The 23,383-nt window shown below is 36.1% G+C and overlaps 1 protein-coding gene across 2 annotated transcripts in view; it reads left to right on the top strand.

Annotated features, from left to right (window-relative positions):
* The window catches only part of INO80D (INO80 complex subunit D), a 77,212-nt gene that overhangs the window by 15,964 nt on the left and 37,865 nt on the right, over nucleotides 1-23,383 (top strand). Inside the window, exons 3-7 of one of the 2 annotated variants that reach the window (XM_081262099.1) lie at nucleotides 2,869-2,919; nucleotides 4,268-4,360; nucleotides 4,465-4,711; nucleotides 10,350-11,092; nucleotides 17,673-17,781. In XM_081262099.1, coding sequence (XP_081118225.1) covers nucleotides 4,494-4,711; nucleotides 10,350-11,092; nucleotides 17,673-17,781 — 1,070 coding nt within the window. In that variant the 5' untranslated portion in view covers nucleotides 2,869-2,919; nucleotides 4,268-4,360; nucleotides 4,465-4,493. Of the gene's footprint in view, nucleotides 1-2,868; nucleotides 2,920-4,267; nucleotides 4,361-4,464; nucleotides 4,712-10,349; nucleotides 11,093-17,672; nucleotides 17,782-23,383 lie in introns of those variants that run through there. The other variant, XM_081262098.1, reaches the window with a different exon arrangement.

Here is a 23,383-nt window from a genome sequence, read left to right as displayed (position 1 = left end):
CAAAAACTAAGAAACTTGACAGTATTGGGGGTCTTAACCCAGGCGTGCTTTACCAATGAATTACATTTCTGGTCCCCATCCCCCCCTTTTTTTTTATACTGGGGATTGAACTTGGGTCGCTTAACCTCTGAGCTACATCCCCCTGACTTGCTATTTTTTTATTTTGAGAGTATCTTTTTAAATTGCTGAGGGTCTTGATAATTGACAGAGGCTAGTCTCCAACTTGGGAACATCCTGCCTCAGTCTCCCAAATTGCTGGGATTACAGGTATTTTTCACCATGCCCAGCTCAAAAACCTATTCTTAGTAAGATAGGAATTGTTGGGCTTGGGGATGTAACTCAGCTGGCAGAGTGCTTGCTGTGCATGCAGAAGGCCCTGGGTTCAATCCCCAGCACCAATAAATAAACAAATAAATAATAGGAATTGTGGGTTGCTTTTTTAAAAATATTTTTTTAGTTGTAGATGGACACAATATCTTTATTTATTTTTATGTGGTGCTGTACCCAGAGTCTCACATGTGCCAGACAAGTGCTGTACCACAACCCCAGCCCCTGTGATCTACTTTTTTTCTTTTCTTTGTTTGGTGCTTGAGATTGACCCAGGGCCTAGCATGTGCTAAGCATACACTTTCCCATGGAACTACAAATATGGAATATGTGTTGTGATGTGATGCAAGTTAGCATTATTTCTAATGAAGCAGTTATTTAAATTTAGGAGTTAACAGTGTTGCTGCCACTGTCATCATTATCATCATCATCATGATTATTATTTGTTGTACTGGGCATTAAACCCAGTGGTGCTCTATCATTGAGCTACATCCCTGACTCTTTTATTTTTTTATTTTGTGACAGAGTCTCACTAATTTCCTGAGGCTGGCCTCAAACTTGTAATTTTTTCTGCCTCAGCCTCCAGAGTACCTGGGATCACAGGTGTGTGACATTATGCACAGCTTTGCTATTATTGCTAACATTTTTTCTAGTGGTTCTAGCTAATTGAGTTATGGGAGAATATATGCTTAAAAAACTGGAAAGAAAGGTGAAATCCTCAATTTTTAAATTGTTTTTTTTTTAATATCTTTATTTTTATTTTTATGTGGTGCTGGGAATCGAACCCAGTGCCTCACGCATGCCAGGCGGGTGCTCTACCACTGAGCCATATCCCCAGCCCAAAATCCTCAATTTTGATTGCATAACTAGGAAATTTCATAGTAAAATGTAAGCATTGCCTTTCATATCCCTCCATTCTTGCCCTTAGACTTATGTGATTTGTAAAATATTCTTCTACATACCAACACACAGGTTTGTTTCTTTTTTTAAAATTATTTTTTTAGTTGTAGATGATACAATATCATTATTTTGTTTATTTTTAGGTGGTGCCGAGGATTGACCCAGGGTCTTATGAGCACCAGACAAGCGCTCTACCACAGAGCTACAATCCCAGTCCTCTTTCTTTCTTTCTTTTTTTTTTTCTATAAGGTAATCAAACAGATTCTGTAAATGACTTTTTTTAAAAAAGTTTATACATGACAGTTATACATGACAGTAGAGTGAAGCAGGAGGCATCACAATACCAGACCTTAAACTATACTACAGAGCCTTAGTAACAAAAATGGCATGATATTGGCACCAAAACAGACATGTAGACCAATAGTACAAATAGAAGACAAAGAGACAAACCCACATAAATACAGCTATCTCGTGCTAGACAGAGGCGCCAAAAACATTTAGTAGAGAAAAACTAGCCTATTCAATAAATAGTGCTGGGAAATTTGGAAATCCACATGTAACAAAATGAAACTAAACCCCCATCTCTCACCCTGCACAAAACTCAAAGTGGATCAAAGACTTAGGCAACAGAAACCCTGTGCCTAATAGAAGAAAAAATAGGCCCAAATCTTCACCATGTTGGGTTAGGATTTGACTTCTTTAACAAGTCTCCTGAAATACAAGAAGTAAAATCAAGAATCAATAAATGGGACAGCTTCAAACTAAAAAGCTTCTTCTCAGCAAAGGCAACAATCAATAAGTGAAGAGAGCCAGCAGAATGGGAGAAAATCTTTACCACATGCACCTCAGCTAGAGCATTAATCTCCAGGATATATAAAGAACTCAGAAAACACCCAAAAACAAAACAACCCAATCAATAAATGGGCTAAGGAACTGTATATAACTTTTTAAGCTTAATTGTACCCAGGGTATTTTTTTCACTGAAGTTCATACACACTTACTTGAACTAATTTGTGAAAGACACTGCCAGGTAGATGAGTAGTTTAAGAGAGTATAAGAATGAAAAACCGCCTGGGTTGCTTTGACATATTTCCTGTCCTAACTATTCAGACCTTTAGGAAAGCTAAATGAATTTGTAGTCCAACTCTTGCATCCCAATAAGGTGGAAAGGAAAAGCTCTAATTTTTGTTTTATATTGATGTTATTAGATTTACTTAGTAATTTGAGTGATTTATTAATATTGCATGTTTTTTTTAATCTATTAAAGTTATCGAAATGTTTCTAAAGGAGAATACAAATATGCTACCATTATCACTAGTAGGTGAAATTAGTAATATAAGAATTAACATTTATGGGCCGGGGTTGTGGCTCAGTAGAGCACTTGCCTATCATGCGTGAGGCACTGGATTCGATCCCTGGCACCATATAAAAATGAAAACAAAATAAAGGTATTGTGTTCATCTACAACTAAAAAAATATTTTTTAAAATGTTTCTTAAAAAAGAATTAACTTTTGTGAATAATAACTTAAATTTATCCAGCACTTACCATGTGCTAGGCATGATCCTTACTGTTACATGCTTTGTATCATTTGATCCTTAGAACAACAGTGATAACATCTCCTATTATCCTTATTTTACAGATGAGAAAACTGAGATTCAGAGAGGTTAAATGATTTGTTCAAGATAACACAGTAAGTTTTAGATTTGGGGCTGGAACGACTGTGTCTTCTCAAGTATTTATGTTTCTTGTCATTTGCTGGTATAAGGAATGTTTCATTCGACCTTTTTTCTTTTGTTTTTATTTTTTTAGCACTAAAGGTTGAAACCAGGGCTTTGCACATGATAAGAACATACACTTTACCACTGAGTTGCACCCTAGCTCCATGTTCAGATTCTGAATGAAAGGGTATTTCCCAAGTGTTCCTGTAGCTGGTATCTTAAGCTGTTCCATCAGCTTTGGGAGGATGGGTTGGACTGCATCAGCTCTCAGAGACACTGACTTTGCAAAATAGGTTTGAGTTTCATTGTTGTGGACTCCTATGGGGTTATGTAATAGCTACCCTTTTGGGGGCAGAAGGGTATAGGCAAAGGCAAAGGTCTTTTGGATATAGAGAGGTAGTCAGTATTGTAAAATTCCCTTCCATTTTCTAATGGAATCTCAGAAGGCTTAAGCAATGATTATTATCCTACTTCCAGTAATTAGAAGCACCAGGTGGGGTGGAGTGCTGGATGATATAAGTGTGGTTGGATGACTAGGCTTTGTGCTGAAAAGCTTACAGTTTAGATGTTATAGTGTGGTGGAGTATTAGAAGGAAAATAACGTTTTTTTAAAATTTTACTTTTTATTAGAGCATTATAATTATATGTAGTATTTGGGTCCCTTTTGACAAGACTATCCCCATTCCTCCTCCCTATTTTATATTTTATTTGCTCTATTTTTATGTTTCATAAACATTTGTTACAAATTAGCAAATATTTTGTCAACATAAGAAAAAAGGTAGGGACTGGCTGTGGCTCCATGGTAGTGTGCTTACCCAGCATGTGAGAGGCACTGAGTTCGATCCTCAGCACCACCTAAAAATAAATAAATAAAACTGTGTCTATCTACAACTAAAAATTAAAAAGAAAAAAAAAAAAGAAGAAAGAAAAAGGAAAGAAAAAATGTAGAATTTCTGAGAGAGGTTTTAGGTCTATAGTTTATTCCATTGGCCCAGTAAAGGGATTTGGTTTTCTAAAAATACAAGTACATAAACACCTGTAAAAAGACCTGTACTGGTGACAGTTCATTTGGTGGAGGAGTTCTGCTTTAAGGTATTTGCAAAACTTAACCTGAGTAAATGTTGTTTAGTTCCATTTTGAGAGATAGGATAGCATATTTTATAATGTTTTTTTTTTTCCTATTTGACCGCATTAATGTAATGTTGGAGTATAAGGAAGAATCCATTACATTAGGAAGGGTGATAGTGGCATATTTTATAACCTGGATGAACTAGCTTTGCTTATTTCTACTTGTTAACTAGGCTTTTGATGTTTTTATAGACAGTCTGCTTCATCTCGATTCAGCAGCGTTCCGAACTGTGGTATCCTTGGGGTTTTCTTAACATTGCTATGGTGCAGAAGATTTAAAATCAGGTATGGCTGTGAGGCCAAAGTTCCTCAGTGAAATTCTCAATTTAAATCTACCTTGTGCTCTCTGATTGATCATTTGGGTTTCTTTTTTTGTGGTGGCCCTTTAGCTGATGTTCACAAGGAATAGAGTCACGTGATGTATGAAGGGAAACATATACACTTCTCTGAGGTTGACAATAAGCCCTTGTGCTCGTATAGCCCCAAACTGTGCAAGCAGCGGCGTCTCAACGGCTACGCTTTCTGTATCAGACACGTTCTGGAGGACAAGACTGCCCCCTTCAAGCAATGTGAATATGTGGCCAAGTACAACAGCCAGCGCTGCACCAACCCCATCCCCAAATCAGAGGATCGTAGGTAAGCAGTCAGTCCTTGATTTCAAGGATAAGCTTGCCTCCTTGTCTTCTGTCTTCTCTTTTTTCCTTTCTCCCTCTTTCAGTGTGGTGAATTTAAATGTTGAGTTCTGGGGTAATCCAAGTAAACTTGGGAGTACTTCTTCTTTTTTTTTTTTTTTTAATTTTATTTATTTACTTATTTTTTTAGTTCTCAGCAGACACAACATCTTTGCTTGTATGTGGTGCTGAGGATTGAACCCGGGCCGCATGCATGCCAGGCGAGTGCGCTACCGCTTGAGCCACATCCCCAGCCCTGGGGATACTTCTTAAAAGATTGAAATTTCTTTTAAACAGAGTAGTAAGTTTGAGAGATTATTTTAAAAATATGTGCAAGTGTTTTCTTTTTTTATTCATTTCATAGACTTGTAGGATTTTGTTTTTAAATTATTTCCCCTGAAAATTGCTGCTTGGCTTCTTGGTACTAGTTTACTTGGTTTGTGTCCTTATAAAGTATTCCTGTCTTTTCTACTTAGTTTTATCTATCTGCCTAGAGAAACTATAGGAAATAACTGTTATAATTTATAATAATTTGGGTGTTTTTAAATATATGCATGAAAGATAGTGAAGGATATGTTAATTAAATATATGTAATTAAATCCTAATTAAGGGTTGGGGTTGTGGCTCAGCGGTAGAGCACTTGCTTAGCTATGTAAGGCCCTGGGTTCTATCCTCAGCACCACATATAAATAAATAAAATAAAGGTATTGTGTCCAACTGCAACTAAAAACTAAATATTTTTTTTTTAATTCCTAATTAAAAGAGGATTTAAAATAGTATTCAAAATATTCAGAAGATTTACTTCCTAAACAGACTACTAAGTTTTGGCATTGTCTTATATATAATTTTGACTTTTTTGGTCAAAAAGGGTTCCAAATACATTTTGTTTATCTATCTATTTTTAGAGAGAGAGAGAGAGAGAGAAGAGAATAGAATTTTAATATTTATTTTTTGGTTTTCGGCGGACACAGCATCTTTGTTTGTATGTGGTGCTGAGGATCGAACCCGGGCCGCACACATGCCAGGCGAGCGCGCTACCACTTGAGCTAAATCCCCAGCCCCTCCAAATACATTTTGTTTACCATAATTTAGACACTTTTTGCTTTATGGGTAGGCTAAAGTATGGAAGTTATTTTGAAAGGAGTTAAGACCCATTGTCTTTCATAGTCTTAAGAAAATTTATGCTTTCAGATATAATCTCTTCTTCATGTATCTTTTTCTTCAGTTCTCCAGAAACCATTCTTATCATTGTGGAACATGACACAGGGATGTATGCTTATTTTCCCGAAGTTTTAGATAGTTATCTTTAGGTATAAGAGTTGAAACTTTTACTTCCGTCTTAGATCATGCGTGCACACCCATACACCCGCACACCCTCACACTCTCACCCACAATTGTATACATAAGCAAATGCTACCAGTATACATTAGTTGAAAAAGAGAGACATGTGTTTTTTTATGTCATAGTAAATACTGTTTTTTAATTTTTTCGTGTGAAATAATTTGTGTTGGTAGAGATCCGACCAAAATGAGAATATATATAATGTGGTGATTTGGGAGTACCCTACTAGAATTTCTAATGAACATTAAGGCTTCAAATAACAATACCTGAAAGTTAGAAACAGCTGCTTAGTGAGGCAAGAAATAAAATTTTAATCTCAGGTGAGAAAGGGACCTGTATATTAGGCTAAACATATTTATCTAGTGGGTTTTAGCTCACTGAAAATAATAATTTCTTACCCCTGCTCTCTTTTAACAGCCCAATTTCTAAGCTTGGAGTAATTTCTTTACTTCAAGCTCCATTGTAAACACATTTCTATAATTTTGTCTTAAATTCAGCTTATCACAGTTGCAATTGTCAGCCTTGGATTTCTTTTGGTGTTTTTTTTTTTCCCCCCTATTTGTGCTAAAGCAAGTATTATCTTGATAGTTAACAGTAAGCCTGAAGAAAGAGTCCTGAATTTCTTTAAAATTTTAATTCTCTGAAGTATTTGTCTTCATCTTTGTCTTCAAAGTAATTTCTTCTTTTGAGGAAAGGATAAGGGAAAGAAGTTTTGTGTTTCTGTGTTAAGAGAAGCTATGCAAGAAATAACAAGTTATACTTCTTTTTTTCAAAATTGTTTTATGACCATATCAATGAAAATTATAGGAATTTTTTTGTTTCAGCACTGGGGAATTGAACCCAGGGCTTCGTGCATGCTAGGCAAGTACTCTTCCACAGGTACATCTCCAGCCCTCGGTATTTTTGTTGCTTGTAGGGTTGCCTGAAAATAAATTAAAGTGAAGTCAAAAGAGGTAATGTTATTATTTTTTTTTTTCAGTTGTAGATGCACATAATACCTTTGTTTTGTTTGTTTATTTTTTTATGTGGTGCTGAGGATAGAACCCAGTGCCTCACACATGCTAGGAAAGTGCTCTACCACTGAGCCACAACTCCACCCCAAAAGAGGTGATATTCTTGTTACCTCAAGAAATCCAGGTTGAATTCATGTATTAATATGTTTAAACCTATATATGTTTAAATATATATATGTTGATATATATATATATTTATTTATTTTTAATAGCTTAATTTAGATGTGATTCACATATCATACAGTTCATTCATTTAAAGGGTACTAGTCAGTATTTTTTACTACAACACAACAGCTATCATAATCTAATTTTAGAACATATTTATTATCCCCAAAGAAACCCTGACTCCATTAGCAGTCATTTCCAGGTGGTGGTTCTTTTAGACTGAAAATTTAAATCTATATACTTATTTTAAATGTTGTTCCCATAACTAAGTTACTATAGTCTAGTTATAAAGAATTTTTCCACTTAAAAGAAGCAGAGTTTAAAATATATATATATATATATGTTTATACTTTTATTTTCTTTCTTTATTTTTATGTGGTGCTGAGGATCGAACCCAGGGCTTAAGCCAGCACTCTACTGCTGAGCCACAACCCCAGCCCCAAGAAGCAGAGTTTTTAAGAGTCCAGACTATTTGTTGTGGGTGGTGGTGTTGTCCCAGTATCTAGAATTAAGGGTCCTGAGAGGGAAGGCTGCCTCTGTCAATGAGCCTCATTCTAGTCAGTAGCACAGAGCAGCCTCATTTACCAGCTGGGGTTGTCCACATATAAATGAGCAGAGAAGTTTGATTTCTAAACTAAAAAAACAAAAACCAAAAAAAACTACATCATTGTTCCTCCCTAAAAAGCTAATAAGCCTTTTGTTAATTATAGAATTGAGTTGAAAACAACAAAAACCATTTACTCTCTTAAATTATAATTATTAGTGCTTATTAATTATGCCAAATTATACAAAATTTGGTATGACATTCTTTAATATTTTTTAGTTGTTGATGAACCTTATTTTATTCATTTATTTACATGTGGTGCTGAGAATCAAACCCAATGCCTCTCACAGGTGAGGCAAGCGCTCTACCACTGAGCCACAACCCCAGCCCCTGGATGACATTCTTATATATACATATAATGTACTAAATCATGTCATGTTCCCTATTTTCTCTTTTACCCCTTCCCGCTGGTCCCCTTCTCCTCTGTCCCCCCAATTAAATTTTTTTTAGGTATATATTTTGTAATTGTAGATGGACTCAGTACCTTTATTTTATTTATTTATTTATTTTTATGTGGTGCTGGGGCTTGAACCCAGTGCCTCACACATGCTAGACAAGTACTTTACCACTGAGCTACAGCCCCAAACCCCTATTAAAATTTTTTTTTTTTGGTACCAGGTATTGAACCCAGGGGCACTTAACCACAGAACCATACCACCCCCCGCCTTTTTTTTTTTTTTTTAAGTATTTTATTTAGAGACAGGGTCTCACTGAGTTACTTAGGGCCTTACTAAGTTGGTAAAGCTGGCTTTGAACTGGGAGTCCTCCTGCCTCAGCCTCCTGAGCCACTGGGATTACAGGCATGCGTCACTGTACCTACCTGCGCCCCTTCCCCACTGTTTAAGTTTTACTAAATTGTTTAATTGTTTTTCACTTTTTGGTTAATGTAGTTTTCCTAATATTCCTTTCCTTGCTGGCTACAGCCTTTTTCTTTCTATCTTTTTTTTTTTTTTAATAACGAGGAGTGCATTACCACTGATCCATATCCCCAGCTCTTTTTATTTTTTATTTGGAGACAGGATCTCACTAAGTAACTGAGGCTGGCTTTGAACTTGGATCTTCTTGCCTCCTCCCAAATCTCTGGGATTACAGGTGTGCACTACCATGCCTGGCTGCTGGCTACAGCTTTCTGAATCTCTTTTATTTAAGGTATATGTGGTACCTAGCACAAATCTGCTAGTTGGACTTGGAGGTATCATCTGTATTTCAAAAGAATAGGTTCCATTTTCAAATAACTTGAAGATTTCATGCTTGGTCAAAGAGGACAACCTTGGTCAAAGATACACAAATAGATGCAGCCTCCTGCTAGAACCTCCAAGCAAGCTCTCAGATAACTTGGAGAAACACTGCCAGACGGGTACACATCCGTTTTGGAACTTCTTAGTGCATATTATACAAAATGTTTTGAGAAAAATTTCAGAAGAAACAAGCAACAACAAAATCAATGTCTAATTTTGTTTAAGCCAGCAATTTTCAAATTTTCTTAAGCATGGAATACTGTTTTTATGTATACTAAGTAAATATACTGAGTAAATATTCATAAGTGAAACTGTATGAATAATGTGAGTTTAAAGGTGAAATATTCTATTGATTAAAAGCCTCCATGAGTTTTTAGAGTGATTAATTGGTGTATCATGTCTTCTACTTTCTCATTATGTAACAGGACTCTATCCTTTCCTAATATATATATTTTTAATTTTATGTTTTATTCTTTTAATGTCTTAAAAATGACATTTACATTGCAAAGGTAGCCTGCTCATTGTTGAAGACGAATGAGACACGAGCTTTGATTTTAGTTCAAGTCTCAAATATATCACTTTCCAAATGGAAAATGGTTTGGGCAAGTTCATAAAGCTTAGTTTCCTAATCTGTATGAAGTACATTATATTCGTGCCTACTGATATTAGAGGAGATAGTCCAAGTTCTTATATTTTTTTTATTGAGAAACTCATTCCACCTACAATTCCATTAACCAGTTTTTTTCTCTTATTTTATTCTGTTCTCATGTTATTCTCTCTCTGTATAAAGCACACAGTGAACCCTTAAACCCTTCATATTCTTGAGAGTTATGACATAAGCATCTGGATGCTTCTCTATGAATCTCCTAAAGTAAATACTTAAATGGTATTGGAATATATATTTTTCTCCATAAAAGAATTTTAAATGATCCTTCAGACTCTGAATGAAGAACAACAAATCATGTGATAAGCAGTGGTCTAGTTATTATCAGGGCCCTCACTAGATGACTGACTTGCCTCTGTCTGGCCAACTCTACTCATATTCAGTTTGCATATTTGCCTCAGCAGAATCATGCAGACTTTGAGGAATGCTTGAGAGTTGTGGAAGTTATGTATTAAATCAATGAAGACCAAGAGTTACTATAGTCATGAAATTTTTAACCTATAGGATTCACATTGTATAATATGTAATTTTTATATTCTTCATATGTTTCATGCACATTTTCCCATATACTTTTAAAGGTACTGCAACAGCCACTTGCAGGTACTTGGCTTTATCCCGAAAAAAGAGAGGAAGAAAAAGAATGATCCTATAGATGAGGTGAAAGTCAGGCACCAGATGGATACCATGGCCTTTAGCTTGACAGTGCCCACGCTGGCCTTGAAGATGCCCAACGGACTGGATGGAATGTCCCTCTCTCCACCTGGGGCAAGAGTCCCTCTCCACTACCTGGAAACTGAGTTGGAAGACCCATTTGCTTTCAACGAGGAAGATGATGATCTGAAGAAAGGGGCAACTGTGAGAAAGAAGTTGCAGAGCAAATTGGCCCAGAATCGGCAGCGCCAGAGAGAGACAGAGATTTTAAAAGTTCGACAAGAGCACTTTAGTCCCCCTCCTGCACCTTCCCAGCAGCAGCCTCCGCAGCAGCACTCCCACCTGTCACCTTTATCCACTTTAAAACCTCCAGCGCCGCCGCAGGGTTCTGTCTGCAAGTCACCTCAACCTCAGAACACCAGCCTACCAATGCAGGGAGTGGCCCCCACCACACACACTATAGCACAAGCAAGGCAGTTGTCTCACAAGAGGCCTCTGCCCTTCCTGCCATCCAGTAGGGCTCCCGTCGTGGACCCCCCCAGGACTGACCGGGTCCTTATGAAAGCCACAGCCTTCTCTCCACACTTCTCTTGTATAAGTCAGCTGCAGAGACTGGTGAAACTGTGCACACAAAAACATCAGTTGGATACTGATCTGTTTCCCCACTTAGGTGAGTTTTTGGTTTTACTATATCATATATGTATAGATAAACACATTCTGTCACAGCTACCACATAAATGATAGGACTAGAATACCTACCTGTACAGAGTGATGCTCTGGATGCTTCTTTTTAAGCTTGAGGAGATGAGTGTTTCTGTGTTGCCCAGGCTGGCCTCAAACTCCTGGGCCCAAGTGCTCCTCTGCCTCAATCTCCCGAGTTGCTGGGATTATCAGAACTCTCTGTGTCTTATTGTAGGATTTTAGAATAACAATAGCATTGCTAATATTTGCCAATAGCAGGGGGAAAAAAACCCACAAAGCTTCATTTAAAAAAAAATTCACAAGACAATACCTGTGTATGGTTGAGAAGTGAGAAAAATACAGATAAAACTTCTTTTTCTAATTTAAAGGTTTTTTTGTATTTACTATTAATAGTTGGGTTTATTTGTTTTGTTTTTGATTATTTAAACCTTATTGAATGTGATATGAACTATTCTAACTTCAGGAAAAATTCTTTTGCATGATGTGGGTAGCAGTAAAAATATGAACAAAGGACATGAATAGAAGAACAAATATTAATGGTCAATAAACAAACAAAAATCCCCATTGGAGGCAGGGTAATATAAATTAAAACAATGATGGGCTGGGGATGTGGCTCAAGCGGTAGCGTGCTCGCCTGGCATGCGTGCAGCCCGGGTTCGATCTTCAGCACCACATACAAATAAAGATGTTGTGTCCGCCGAAAACTAAAAGAATAAATAAATATTTAAAAAAAATTAAAACAATGAATTACCAGATTGACAAAAATTATACTCAATGTTACTAAGGGTATTGTGTCATACTTTTTTTTTGGTACTGGGGATTGAATCCAGGGGCATTTTACCACTGAGCCATATTCCCAGCCCATTTATTTATTTATTTGTTTGTTTGTTTGTTTGTTTATTTATATTTTGTTGTTGTTGTTTTTGATAGACCTTTATTTATTTTACGTAGTGCCGAGAATCGAACCCAGTGCCTCACACATGCCAGGCAAGTGCGCTACCGCTGAGCCACAGCCCCAGCCCTTATTTTTTATTTTGAGACAGGGTCTTGCTAAATTGCTAAATTTCTGAGGCTGGCTTTTAACTTGCAATCCTCCTACCTCAGCCTCCCAAGTCATTGGGATTACAGGCATGTGCCACTGCACCCTGCCTGTATCTCATACTTTGTTGATGAGTAATGTAGAATACCTTTAAAAATATATATTGGGGCTGGGATTGTGGCTCAGCGGTAGAGCACTCGCTTAGCACAGGCAGGACCCGGGTTCGACCCTCAGCACCACATAAAAATAAAGGCGTTGTGTTGTGTCCATCTATACCTAAAAAATAAATATTAAAAAAATATACACACACAATTATTGATAGCCAACAAATTCCCTTTTGGGACTTGTATTAGTTAGCTTTTCATCACTGTGACCACAGTACCTGACAAGAAAAATTTACAGGAGGAAAAGTTTATTTTGGGGTCAGGGATTCAGAGGTTCAGTTCATGGACAGCTAACTTTATTGCTCTGGGCCTGAAATGAGGCAGAGCATCATAGCAGAAAGGGCATGGTAGAGGAAAGCTGTCACTACATGGTAGCCAGGAAGCAGAGAGGGAGAGCTAGGGACTAGATATAGTTCCCAAGGGCATGCCCCAGTGACCTACATGCTTAAGCAGTGCCCCATTGGCCTACAGTCACTACCCAGTAATCCATTCAAATCATTATTCCATCAAATGGATTAATCCACTAATGAGGTTATAGCTTTCAAAATCCTGTCTTCACCTCTTAACATTGCTACATTTCCTAACGTGAGCTTTTCAGGGGACAATTCATATTCAGACCATCACTAGTCTCTACTCTATGAATAACATGTCCTATCTAATAATCTGTGTGTGAAAATGGTTTTTTATTACAGCTTTGCTTACAACATTAAAAATCTGTAAATATCTTGAGTAACTGACAGGAAACCTTGATAAATTATTGTACACACAAGTGTTAAATAAGCAGCTATTTAAAAGAATTGAATGAAATGTGTATGTTTTGACCAGGATGTGCCCAGGATTTATCAGGTGGAAAAAAAAAATCAAGAGGTGTTCTTTGTTACTCTGTTCATGTGCTTTGTTTATTTTTACAAAAACAAAGGGCATCATTATATTTATTGATTAAGTATGTGGATAGATATTTGCCTATTTGGTGTTTGCATAGATAGGAAAAAGTGTAAAAGGATATATGCTTCTGGGCTGTTAACATTGGCTCTTACAGGGAGACTGGAATTGGGCAGGATGTGTTTTATGGGAAAAGGGAGTGGTAGCTTTTCTTGTGTAGCTTATATTGTTTCACATATTGTTAACACTGTGTTAGCCAGGGGTGGTGGCACAGGTCTGTAATCCTAGTGGCTCAGGAGGCTGAGGAAGGAGGATCACAAGTTCAAAGCCAGCCTCAGAAACTTAGTGAGACCCTGTCTCAAAATCAAAGTACAAAAAGTGCTGGGATGTGGCTCAATGGTTAAGCACCTCTGGGCTCACTCCCTGGTAACAAACAAACAAATAAAAAACACCAACTTTTCGTAAATAAAAATACTTAATAAAACTCTTAGCTGGGTGTGGTGGCACCCACCTGTAATCTCGGAAAGTTGTTACAGGAGGATGGAAAATTCCAGGCCAGTCTGCCTTAGCAACTTACCAAGGCCTTAAGCAACTTAGTGAGACCCTGTCTCAAAAAATAAAAAGGGCTGGAGATGTGGCTCAGCGGTAAAGCACTTTCTGGGTTCAAGCCCCAGGACCGCTGCCCCTCCTACATAACACACCAAAAAACAACTTTTAAAATATAGATAAGCCAAAAGAACAAATTAAAATACCAAAAAACCCTAATACCCATTGATTAATACTTTCTCAAATGTATAAATTTGTTCCTACTATACATGCTGATTTATAACTTTTAAAAAATTTTATGTAATTTCAAGTTAATTTTTTATATGAAATAACTTTTCATAGCTGAATTCTACCTTCAATTTTAAGTCATTTCCAGTTTATATCATTATACTCTTGTAGAACCTTGCCCCAAAATAATTACTGTTACATCTTTAATTTTTTTCTTCAAATAGATTCTTAGAAGTGGAATTTATATTTTTATAAAAACGTTTTTTGGTGGATTGCATATATAGCTTAATGGTACAATGCATACTTAGCATACATGAGCCCCTAGGATCAATCCCTAGCACCAAAAACAAAGTTTTTGATATGTGTTGCTAAATTTTCCTTGAATTACTTTGTCAGTTTACTCTTCTTTCAGTAGTACATTTGAATTAGTATGTCTACATCTTTATCAGCCCTGGATCTTATTATTTTTGCCTTTGCAAATTTAATAGAAAATCTGCTTTAATTTTCACATCTTAGATCAGTATTTCTCAAGTTTGGGCCTTTAGATGCTTTTACACTTAAAAAATTATTGAGGACAATTGGGCATGGTGGTGCACACCTGCAACCCCATCAACACAGGAGATTGAGGCAAGAGGCCAGTCTTAGCAACTTAGGGATGCCCTGTCTCAAAAAAAATAAAAAGAACTAGGGATGTAGCTCAGTCCCTGTGGGTTCAAGCCCCAGTAGCTTAAAAATAAATAAATAAGTAAATTGAAGGCACCATAAAACTTTTGTATATGTTATTTCTATTGATACTTACTATGTTAGTTGAAATGGAAAAGTTTAAAAATATTGATTCGTTCAAAAATAACAAAATAAATTCGCCATATAATATGGTGAATAACTTCCAAAACAAAACAAATATAACAAGATAGAGTGTTATTTTGCATTGTTATGCATATTTTAATGTCTGATTTACTAGAAGGAAGGTGGATTCTCATGTCTGTTTCTATATTTAATATGTCATGATATATGGTTTTAGGAAAATATGGTCTGACTTTTACGTAGATGGAAAAGTTGGAGTACTTTAATAGCCTTTTTAAAGTAATTGTGGACATTGTCCTTTGATTCTTCCCTGAAATTTGATAAGTGGTAGTTGCAATGTGGAATCTGAAACTGTATACAGGAATTTTTCTTATTGTTACATTAAAATCCTTTGGTTTAGGGCTGGGGCTGTAGCTCAGTGGAAAGGCCATTTAGCATGTGTGAGGCACTGGGTTCAATCCTTAGCATCAGGTAAGAATTAACAAATGGAATAAAGGCATTCTGTCCATCTACAATTACAAAAAATTTAAAAATTGGTTTAGCCAGGCATGGTGGCGCTTGCCTGTAATCCCAGCAGCTCAGGAGGCTGAGGTGGGAGTATCATGAGTTCAAAGCCAGCTTCAGCAACTTCCAGACATAAAGCAACTCAATGAGACTCAGTCTGTATTATCCACTACATTTTATTTATTTTTAAAATACATTTCTTTTATTTATTTATTTTTATGTGGTGCTGAAGATCTAACCCAGTGCTTCACATGTGCCAAGCAAGTGCTCTATCACTGAGCCACAACCCCAGCCCCTCGTCCACTACATTTTAATTTATAATTTCATTCATTTGTGGATGTTGAAAATTCTTCAGCTTTTGAAACTGGAATTTTATGTTGGGGGCTATCAATTTTGAATGAACTTACAAAAAAAATTCAACCTTTTTTTAAAAAAACTGTTTTTTAGTTGTAAATGGACACAATGGACTTTTGTTTAATTTATTTTTTAATGTGGTGCTGAGTATGGAACCCAGTGCCTCACAGGTGGTAGGTAAGCACTCTACCATTAAGCTACAACCACAGCCCCCAAATTCAGCCTTTTTATTTTATTTTATTTTAATTTAAAGTCATTTACAGCGAAGTTTATTTTAGAGAAATTGTAATGTACTCTGAGAACCAAACATAGTCTTTGTTTATGTCAGCAAAGAGTGCTTAAAGAAAAATTTAGTCTTCTAATTAGCTTTTATAGTTCTGTCTGGTCTGGTCATATCAGTTAGTTAATATTAAAACTGGTGATAACCTAAGATCAAAGGTTTGCTGTATTGGATAGTTAATTTCTCAGTAGGAAAAACACAACTTAGGTCTTGACTTTTTCAGAGGAAGTGTAGGTGTCTTAGTAGAAAATATCATTACTTCTATCAACAAAAGATAGATCATATTCTGTGTTGTTTTTGGTTTTGGTACTGGAGATTGAACCGGATACTTAACCTCTGAGCCACATTTTCAGCCCATTTTATTTTGAAACAGGGTCTTGCTAAATTTCTTAAGATTTGTTAAGTTGCTCAGGCTACACTCCAACTTTAAGTCCTCCTGATTCAGCCTTCATATTCTGTTTTTTTAAAGGTGTCTTAAGTATCACTTTGAAAGACCTCACTGAAGTTGGTGTTATCATCACTTAATTGTTTCTTTTTCTTTTTTTCCCTACAAATTTTGATTCTTGCACTTAGTAGTAAGTACTCACATTTTAAGGTGACCTGACACCATAAAGGGTCATCTTGGAACTAGATTTGAAGTTTCTTTTACTAGTGGCAATATGTAATTTAATTTTAAGCATTTATAATTTGCATTTCAATTATCCATTTCTTAATTTCTCTATTTGGCACATGTAAACTCATTTAAACTATGAAAGAAGTCCATGAAATCCTTTTAAATATAACTGTCTAATGAGAATGCTCTTTTGATTTTTGAGGTTCTCATGTAGGAAGACATAAAATCAAGATGTCTAATAACTTTCATAGTGGCATGAGTATATTGAAATTGCATGATCCCACACACTCTGTTATTCTTTAGGCTATGCAACATCTATTTATCAAGACTTCTTCAGAATATAAACTTTTAAAAGGGGAAAACCTTTATGTCAGAAGCTAATAGTTATCCTGTCATCAAAAATTATAGCATTTAACAAAACAGTTAAGCATCATTGATACCATGATTCTACATTTTATCTCCTCTAAACTTGTTTTAGCAAATGAAGCACAAAATGTGGCAGCTCTTGTTTAAAGGAATTGAAAGAAGGCCCAAACTTCATTTAATTGAACATCGGTATCCCACCCTTTGCTTTTCCTATGGGAGTGCCCTGCCTAATCCTTGGAACCCTTTCCTTTCCTCCACATGTATTGGGGGAAAGATGGAGTGTGTCTGCCTTTGACAGTTTATTCCAGGGCCTTTCTTTGTTGAAGGTGACTCCATTACCACCTTTTGACTTTTTTCTTGCTAGAACATTACATACATAGGACTTCTTCTCTTAACCCTCTTGAATATGTTTTTCTGATACTGTTTTAGTGTAGGATATTTTGATACTTAAAAATTTTACCTTTTATGTGTCCTGAACTCTATATCTTTGCTTCTGTTGTGTCTATTCCATTAGTAAAGAGCCTGTTAAAAGTCCATCCTTAATATAGCATAGCCTTTTTGTTATAATGTCATTTTCTCAAAACCTGAGCATATATCATATATTTATTATTAATGCCTTTGTAGTGATAGAAATACTGGAGGCATTTGTTCAACACTATGATAATACTTGCTGGTGTTGGCTTATGTATTTTGGATACCTATTTTTTAAATTAAATTTTTAGTCAAAGTAAATTTTTTTCTAACTTGAATATCCTCTGTCTGCCCCAGGGTTGGACTGGTCTGAAGAAAGCGGAGAGGAACTGGAGGACTCAGAACAGGCTTCACCATACCAGGTTGCATGGTCTATCCGAGAAACCCTCAGATATGAAAGACACACGTAAGCCTTCCTTTTTGTTTTTATTTTAATTCTTTAAGCACCATTGTAGCAGATAGATTTTGTACTAATATTTTTCTCTTATTGGATCTAGTTTTGATATAATGGAGGTAAAGTAGTTACCATTTGGAAAGAAATGTACCATATTATTTGAGCAAAGCTAATCTTAAGTTTTCTTGGTGAATTAGTCATAGAATTTGTAATAAGAGTTTAGAATTGAAAGGGACCTTGGAGATTTCTTCCTTTTTTTTTTTTTTTTTTTTAATTGGTACTGGGGATTGAACCCAGGGGAGCTCTACTACTGAGCTATGTCCTTGGTCCTTTTTTATTTTATTTTATTTTATTTTATTTTATTTTTTTTGAGACAGGGTCTGTCTAAGTTGCCAAGGCCAGATTTGAACTTGGGATTTTCCCTCTCAGCTTCCTGACTAGCTAGGATTACAGATGTGCTCCCCCATGACCATCGGGCCTTAGAGATTATCTGATGCAATTGCTTCATTTTACAGAAGAGGAAAGCAAGCCTAAACAGGTTAAGAGCTTGTCATGTCATTAGGAAGGCTACTTGGAATCCTCCTGTCTTGCTTCTCCACATCTTCTTTGGCTATTTCTCCATAGAAGCTAGAAATAGTGCTTTTTGCTTCATTTGTGTCTTTGCAATTTTAATTCATTCTTTAATATTTCTGCTGTGCTAAAAATTTGTTTAATCTTCTTAGGAGCTTTTTGTACCTACTCTATAAGAAATCTTGTTTTAATATACTTAAACCCTCTTGAGTACATTAGTAAGAAAGCATTTGTGTAAGATCTGTAGAAGATTAATGCGTGTGTTCTTCAGTAATAGATGGTGAGAAAACATTTCAGGTGATTGCTTTAGCAATATAGGGATTCACTTGGTGCCACGTCACAGTACCAAGAGAAATCCATATCCATAGGGCCGGAAGATGACTCACTGACTAGAATAATGATTTAAACTGTTGTAGTTCAAATAGACACCCAACAAGATAGAGACCAGCTCTCTGCCCCAGACTGACTCCTAGATGTTCATAATATCATTTTATGTATATCTAATTTAGGTTATGGTTCTTGAATTTGTAGGATTAAAAAGGTGGTTTGTTAGTTCACCCAGAGATGATGAGGCTTAGAAAACTGATTATTAGAGACTGATCTATAAACCAAAACTACGTGGGAGGCAAATTATAATCAAAAGCTTATTTGGCCATGGAATTAAAGCAAAAGGAGTTGGTTGGATTTTATTAACAGACAGTGTCACTAAGTTACAAGAGCATCATGTGTTCTTTTCTACTCTTGGGATTTACTTCCCAAATTCTTGTCCCTGCTTCACTTACATGCTAGACAGTATTGGAGAATGCTACCACTGCAGCATTCACTCACTCTGACTTTTATTTTATATGTCATTCATGACTGTTACCTTATCATTATATTCTTTCTTTCAGCCATAGTACAATAGAATCAATTGAGTTTAAGCTTTCCTAGTTACAGACATGTTTCATATCTACTTGACTTGGGATATTTTGGGGTAATTTTACAAACTGCTGTGAATTAATATAAATCCTTAGCAGTATGCCTGGCATATGGGAAATAGTAGTTATTCCTAATTTTATTCTACTTCAACACTGGTATTGGGTATATTTGGTATTGATTAGAGTAATGTATATTCCACTTCTGCCTTCTGTATCCCCTCGTCCTCCCAGTTCTGGGAATTGAACGCAGGGTGCTTTGCCACTGAACAACATCTCCAGCCTTTTTTTTTTTTTTTTTTTTTAAAGAGAGAGAGAATTTTTTAATATTTATTTTTCAGTTTTCGGCAGACACAACAGCTTTATTTTATTTTTATGTGGTACTGAGGATTGAACCCAGCGCCCCACGCATGCCAGGCGAGCGCGTTACCGCTTGAGCCACATCCCCAACCCTCCAGTCCTTTTTTAAACTTTGAGACAGGTTCTTACTAAGTTGTCCAGACTGCTCTTGAACTTGAGCCTCCTGCATCAGCCTCTTGAAATAGCTAGGATTACAGGCCTCACCTTGCTTCTACCTTCTATTCTTGAATAGTTATCAAAATACTTTTTTTCCCTTCTAAAAAAATTTTTGGACAGGGTCTCACTAGGTTGCTGAGGGTAGTCCCCAGTTGGTGTCCTACTACCTCAGCCTCAGAGTAGCTGAGATTAAAGGCATGTATCACTGTGCCAGGCCAAAATACTTACTTATTTTAGGCTTCTGACCATCCTCAGTTTTCTTCATCTCCAAAGCAGTTTACTCTTGGTCATTTTTGCTAACTTGCTTCTTCCACTTTTACTACCATGGTACTCTTCTTTCTTGGTTATTCTTTTCTTTCAGATAATTTATTTTCTTTTTACAGGCAATTATCTTTACTTCCCACCAGCTGTAATTTTCTTCATCTCTTCTTCATTCTTTTCATTCATTCATGTACTCTTCAGTTTATATCTGTTAAGCTCTTTTACTCCAGCTGGGGGCACTGTGTTTTTTCTTTTGTGTGAAACTGAGATCACATTGGTTTATCATCCTTTCTATGCCAACAGCTGCATGTCTGTGTCTGTCTACCTCTTTTCCCTCTCACAAGAAACTCTTTCCTATGTTTTAAATTATCCAAGGAACTTTTTATTCCTTTATTTTTTTTTTTTGTTAGAACCACCTGTGCTTTGTTGTACCTTGTGTGAGTATAGGTAATTATCCGTTATATGTAATCTATCCGTTATATCTTTTAGGAGTTTTTGCCATTTTAAATTTCTAAGTGAATTCTTTTGAGTTTTTGGAAGAAAGACTGACGTCTGATTATCACATTTCTGCCTAAAGAGCCTTTCTCATGAATTATTTATTAAACCATGATTATACTAAAAGTAATTTTTTAGAACAAGGCTCAGTTTTGTTTTGGCAAAGTTTTCTTGGTTATTTTAGTTGTAGATGCACATGCCTCTGTACGATCTTTCAGACTTTGTTCTCAATATCAGAAATAATTACCTTAAATATATTATTATTAGTGTAATTTTTACTTTTTTTTTTTTTTTTTTTGTACTATCGATAGAGCCCAGGGATATCCCCAGCTGTTTTTATTTTTTATTTTGAGAAAGGGTCTCAACTAAGTTGTGTAGGCTCTCACCAAGTTGCTGGGGCTAGTCTTAAACTTAATCCTTCTGCCTCTGCCTCCCAAGTCACTGAAGTTATTGGCATGTGGCGCTATTCCCAGATTGTAACTGTTGTTAAGGAACAGTAGTTACTGCCAGGAGCTGTTCATCTTTGCATTTCCAAAATGGTGTCTTTTCATTAAAAAAAAAAAAAATCTCTATTCAATAAACTATAATTGGCTTTTCCTTATGGTGAGTACACTTGTCACTTGCATAAGAAATCATGGCTATGTCGTGGTCATGAAGATATTCTCTCATTATCTTCTAAAATCTTGATTGTTCTATTGACAATCCTTCTGGAATCTAATTTTGCATATGGTATGAAATGTGGGATTAACAATGTCTTCCTTCCTCCTTTCCTACCAGTTTGTGCATCCAGGCTGGGGATTAACCCTAGAGCCCCCTGGAGGAAGCACATGTTCTGTCACTGAGCTGCCCCCTAGCCTTAATAGTTTGTGTGTGTGTGTGTGTGTGTGTGTGTGTGTTTTATTTGGAGTGTTTAGACCATTTAAATTCAACTTGATTATTGATACTGGATTTATTTATTTATTTATTGTTTTCTCCTTTTAAAAAATTTATATATAACAGCAGAATGCATTACAAATCTTATTGCATATATAGAGCTCAATTTTTCATATCTCTGGTTGTATACATAGTATACTCACACCAATTCATGTCCTCATACATGTGCTTTGGATAATAATGATCATCACATTCAACCATCATTAATTACCCCATGCCCCCTCCCCTCCCCTCCCACCCCTCTGCCCTATCTAGAGTTTGTCTGTTCTTCCCACCCTCCCCCTCCCTATCCCACTGTGAATCAGCTTCCTTGTGTCAAATAAAACATTTCAGCATTTGGGTTTTTGGGATTGGCTAACTTAGCATTATCTTCTCTAACTCCATCCATTTACCTGCAAATGCCATGGTTTTATTCTTTTTTATTGCTGAGTAATATTCCATTGTGTATATATGCCACATTTTTTTTAATCCATTTATCTATTGAAGGGCATCTAGGTTGGTTTCACAATTTAGCTATTATGAATTGTGCTGCTATAAACATTGATATGGCTGTGTCCCTGTAGTATGCTGTTTTTAAGTCTTTTGGGTGTAGACTGAGGAGAAGGATAGCTGGGTCAAATGGTGATTCCATCCTCAGTTTTCTAAGAAACCTCCATACTGCTTTTCATATTGGCTGCACCAATGTGAGTCCCACCAGCAGTGTTGATATCGGATTTAAATCTCATATCTTTTATTTGTTTCTCTTTTGTTCCATCTATTATTTGTTCTTTTCATTGATTTTTTTTTTTTTTTTTTTTTTTTTTGGTACCAGGGATTGAACCCAGGGACACTTTACCACTGAACCACATCCCCAGCCCTTGTTTATTTTTTTAGAGACAGGAGCTTGTGAGTTGCTTAGGGCCATGCTAAATTTCTGAGGCTGTCTTTGAACTTAAATCCTCCTGCCTCAGCCTCCCAAGCTGCTGGGATCACAGAGTGTATCACCACACCTGGCTGCACTGACTTTTTGTTTATTTATTTATTTATTTATAATTCCATTTTATCTTCTTCCTTGGCTTATTAATTGTACTTCTTTTCTGTGTTTTTTAAAGGCTTATATTGTGCATCTTTAATTACTACAGTCTACCTTCAGGTGTTATAGCTCATGAATAAGAATTATATAACGGTATACTTTTAAAAATGTTATCATTACTGCATTGTAGTTACACATAATAGTGGGATTCATTTTGCTTATAATTGTATATTTTGATTCTACCCTTTTAAGTTATCTACTCTGAGAATCTCTACTTTTGATTCAGCAATTTGATTGGTTTAGGCAATTTAAACTTATTTTTTATTTAAAAAAACTGTTTTGAGACAAGAGTCACATTAAGTTGTATAGTCTGGCCTTGCACTTGTGGTTTTTTCCCCTGGCCTCCCTAGTATCTGAGATACAGGTATGTCCCACCGTGTCCATATTGGCCATTTAAATTTAATGTGATTATTGATATTAATGTGTTTAATGTTAATTTTTTAGTGCTTGATACAATTCACCAGTGAAAGCGTCTGGTCCTGGGCTTTTCTTTGTGGGAAGTTTTTTCTTTACTAATTTCAGTTTCTTATTATAGGTATATTCAGATTTAAAATTTTTGTTGTTGTTCTTTCTTTTCCCCACTATGGTACAGGGCATTGAACCCAGGGCCTCACCCATGGTAGGCAAGTGCTCTACTATTAGGCTACATCCCTAGCCCCAATTTCTAAATTCAGAAGCTTATGGCTCTAGAAATTTGTTCTAAATAATTTTTATTATCTAGGGCCTTACACATGCAAGCACTCCACCACTGAGTTATATATCTACATACAATTTTTTTTCTTCTTTTGAGATGGTTCTCTGTTGCCTAGGCTGGCTTCGAACCCTTGATTCTCCTTTTTCAGCCTCCCTCATA

This window comes from Spermophilus citellus, assembly GCF_964194105.1.
Source record: "Spermophilus citellus genome assembly, chromosome: 11".
Lineage (NCBI taxonomy): Eukaryota > Metazoa > Chordata > Mammalia > Rodentia > Sciuridae > Spermophilus > Spermophilus citellus.
Note: the sequence above shows the minus strand (reverse complement) of the source record. Positions and strands in the feature narration are given on the sequence as shown.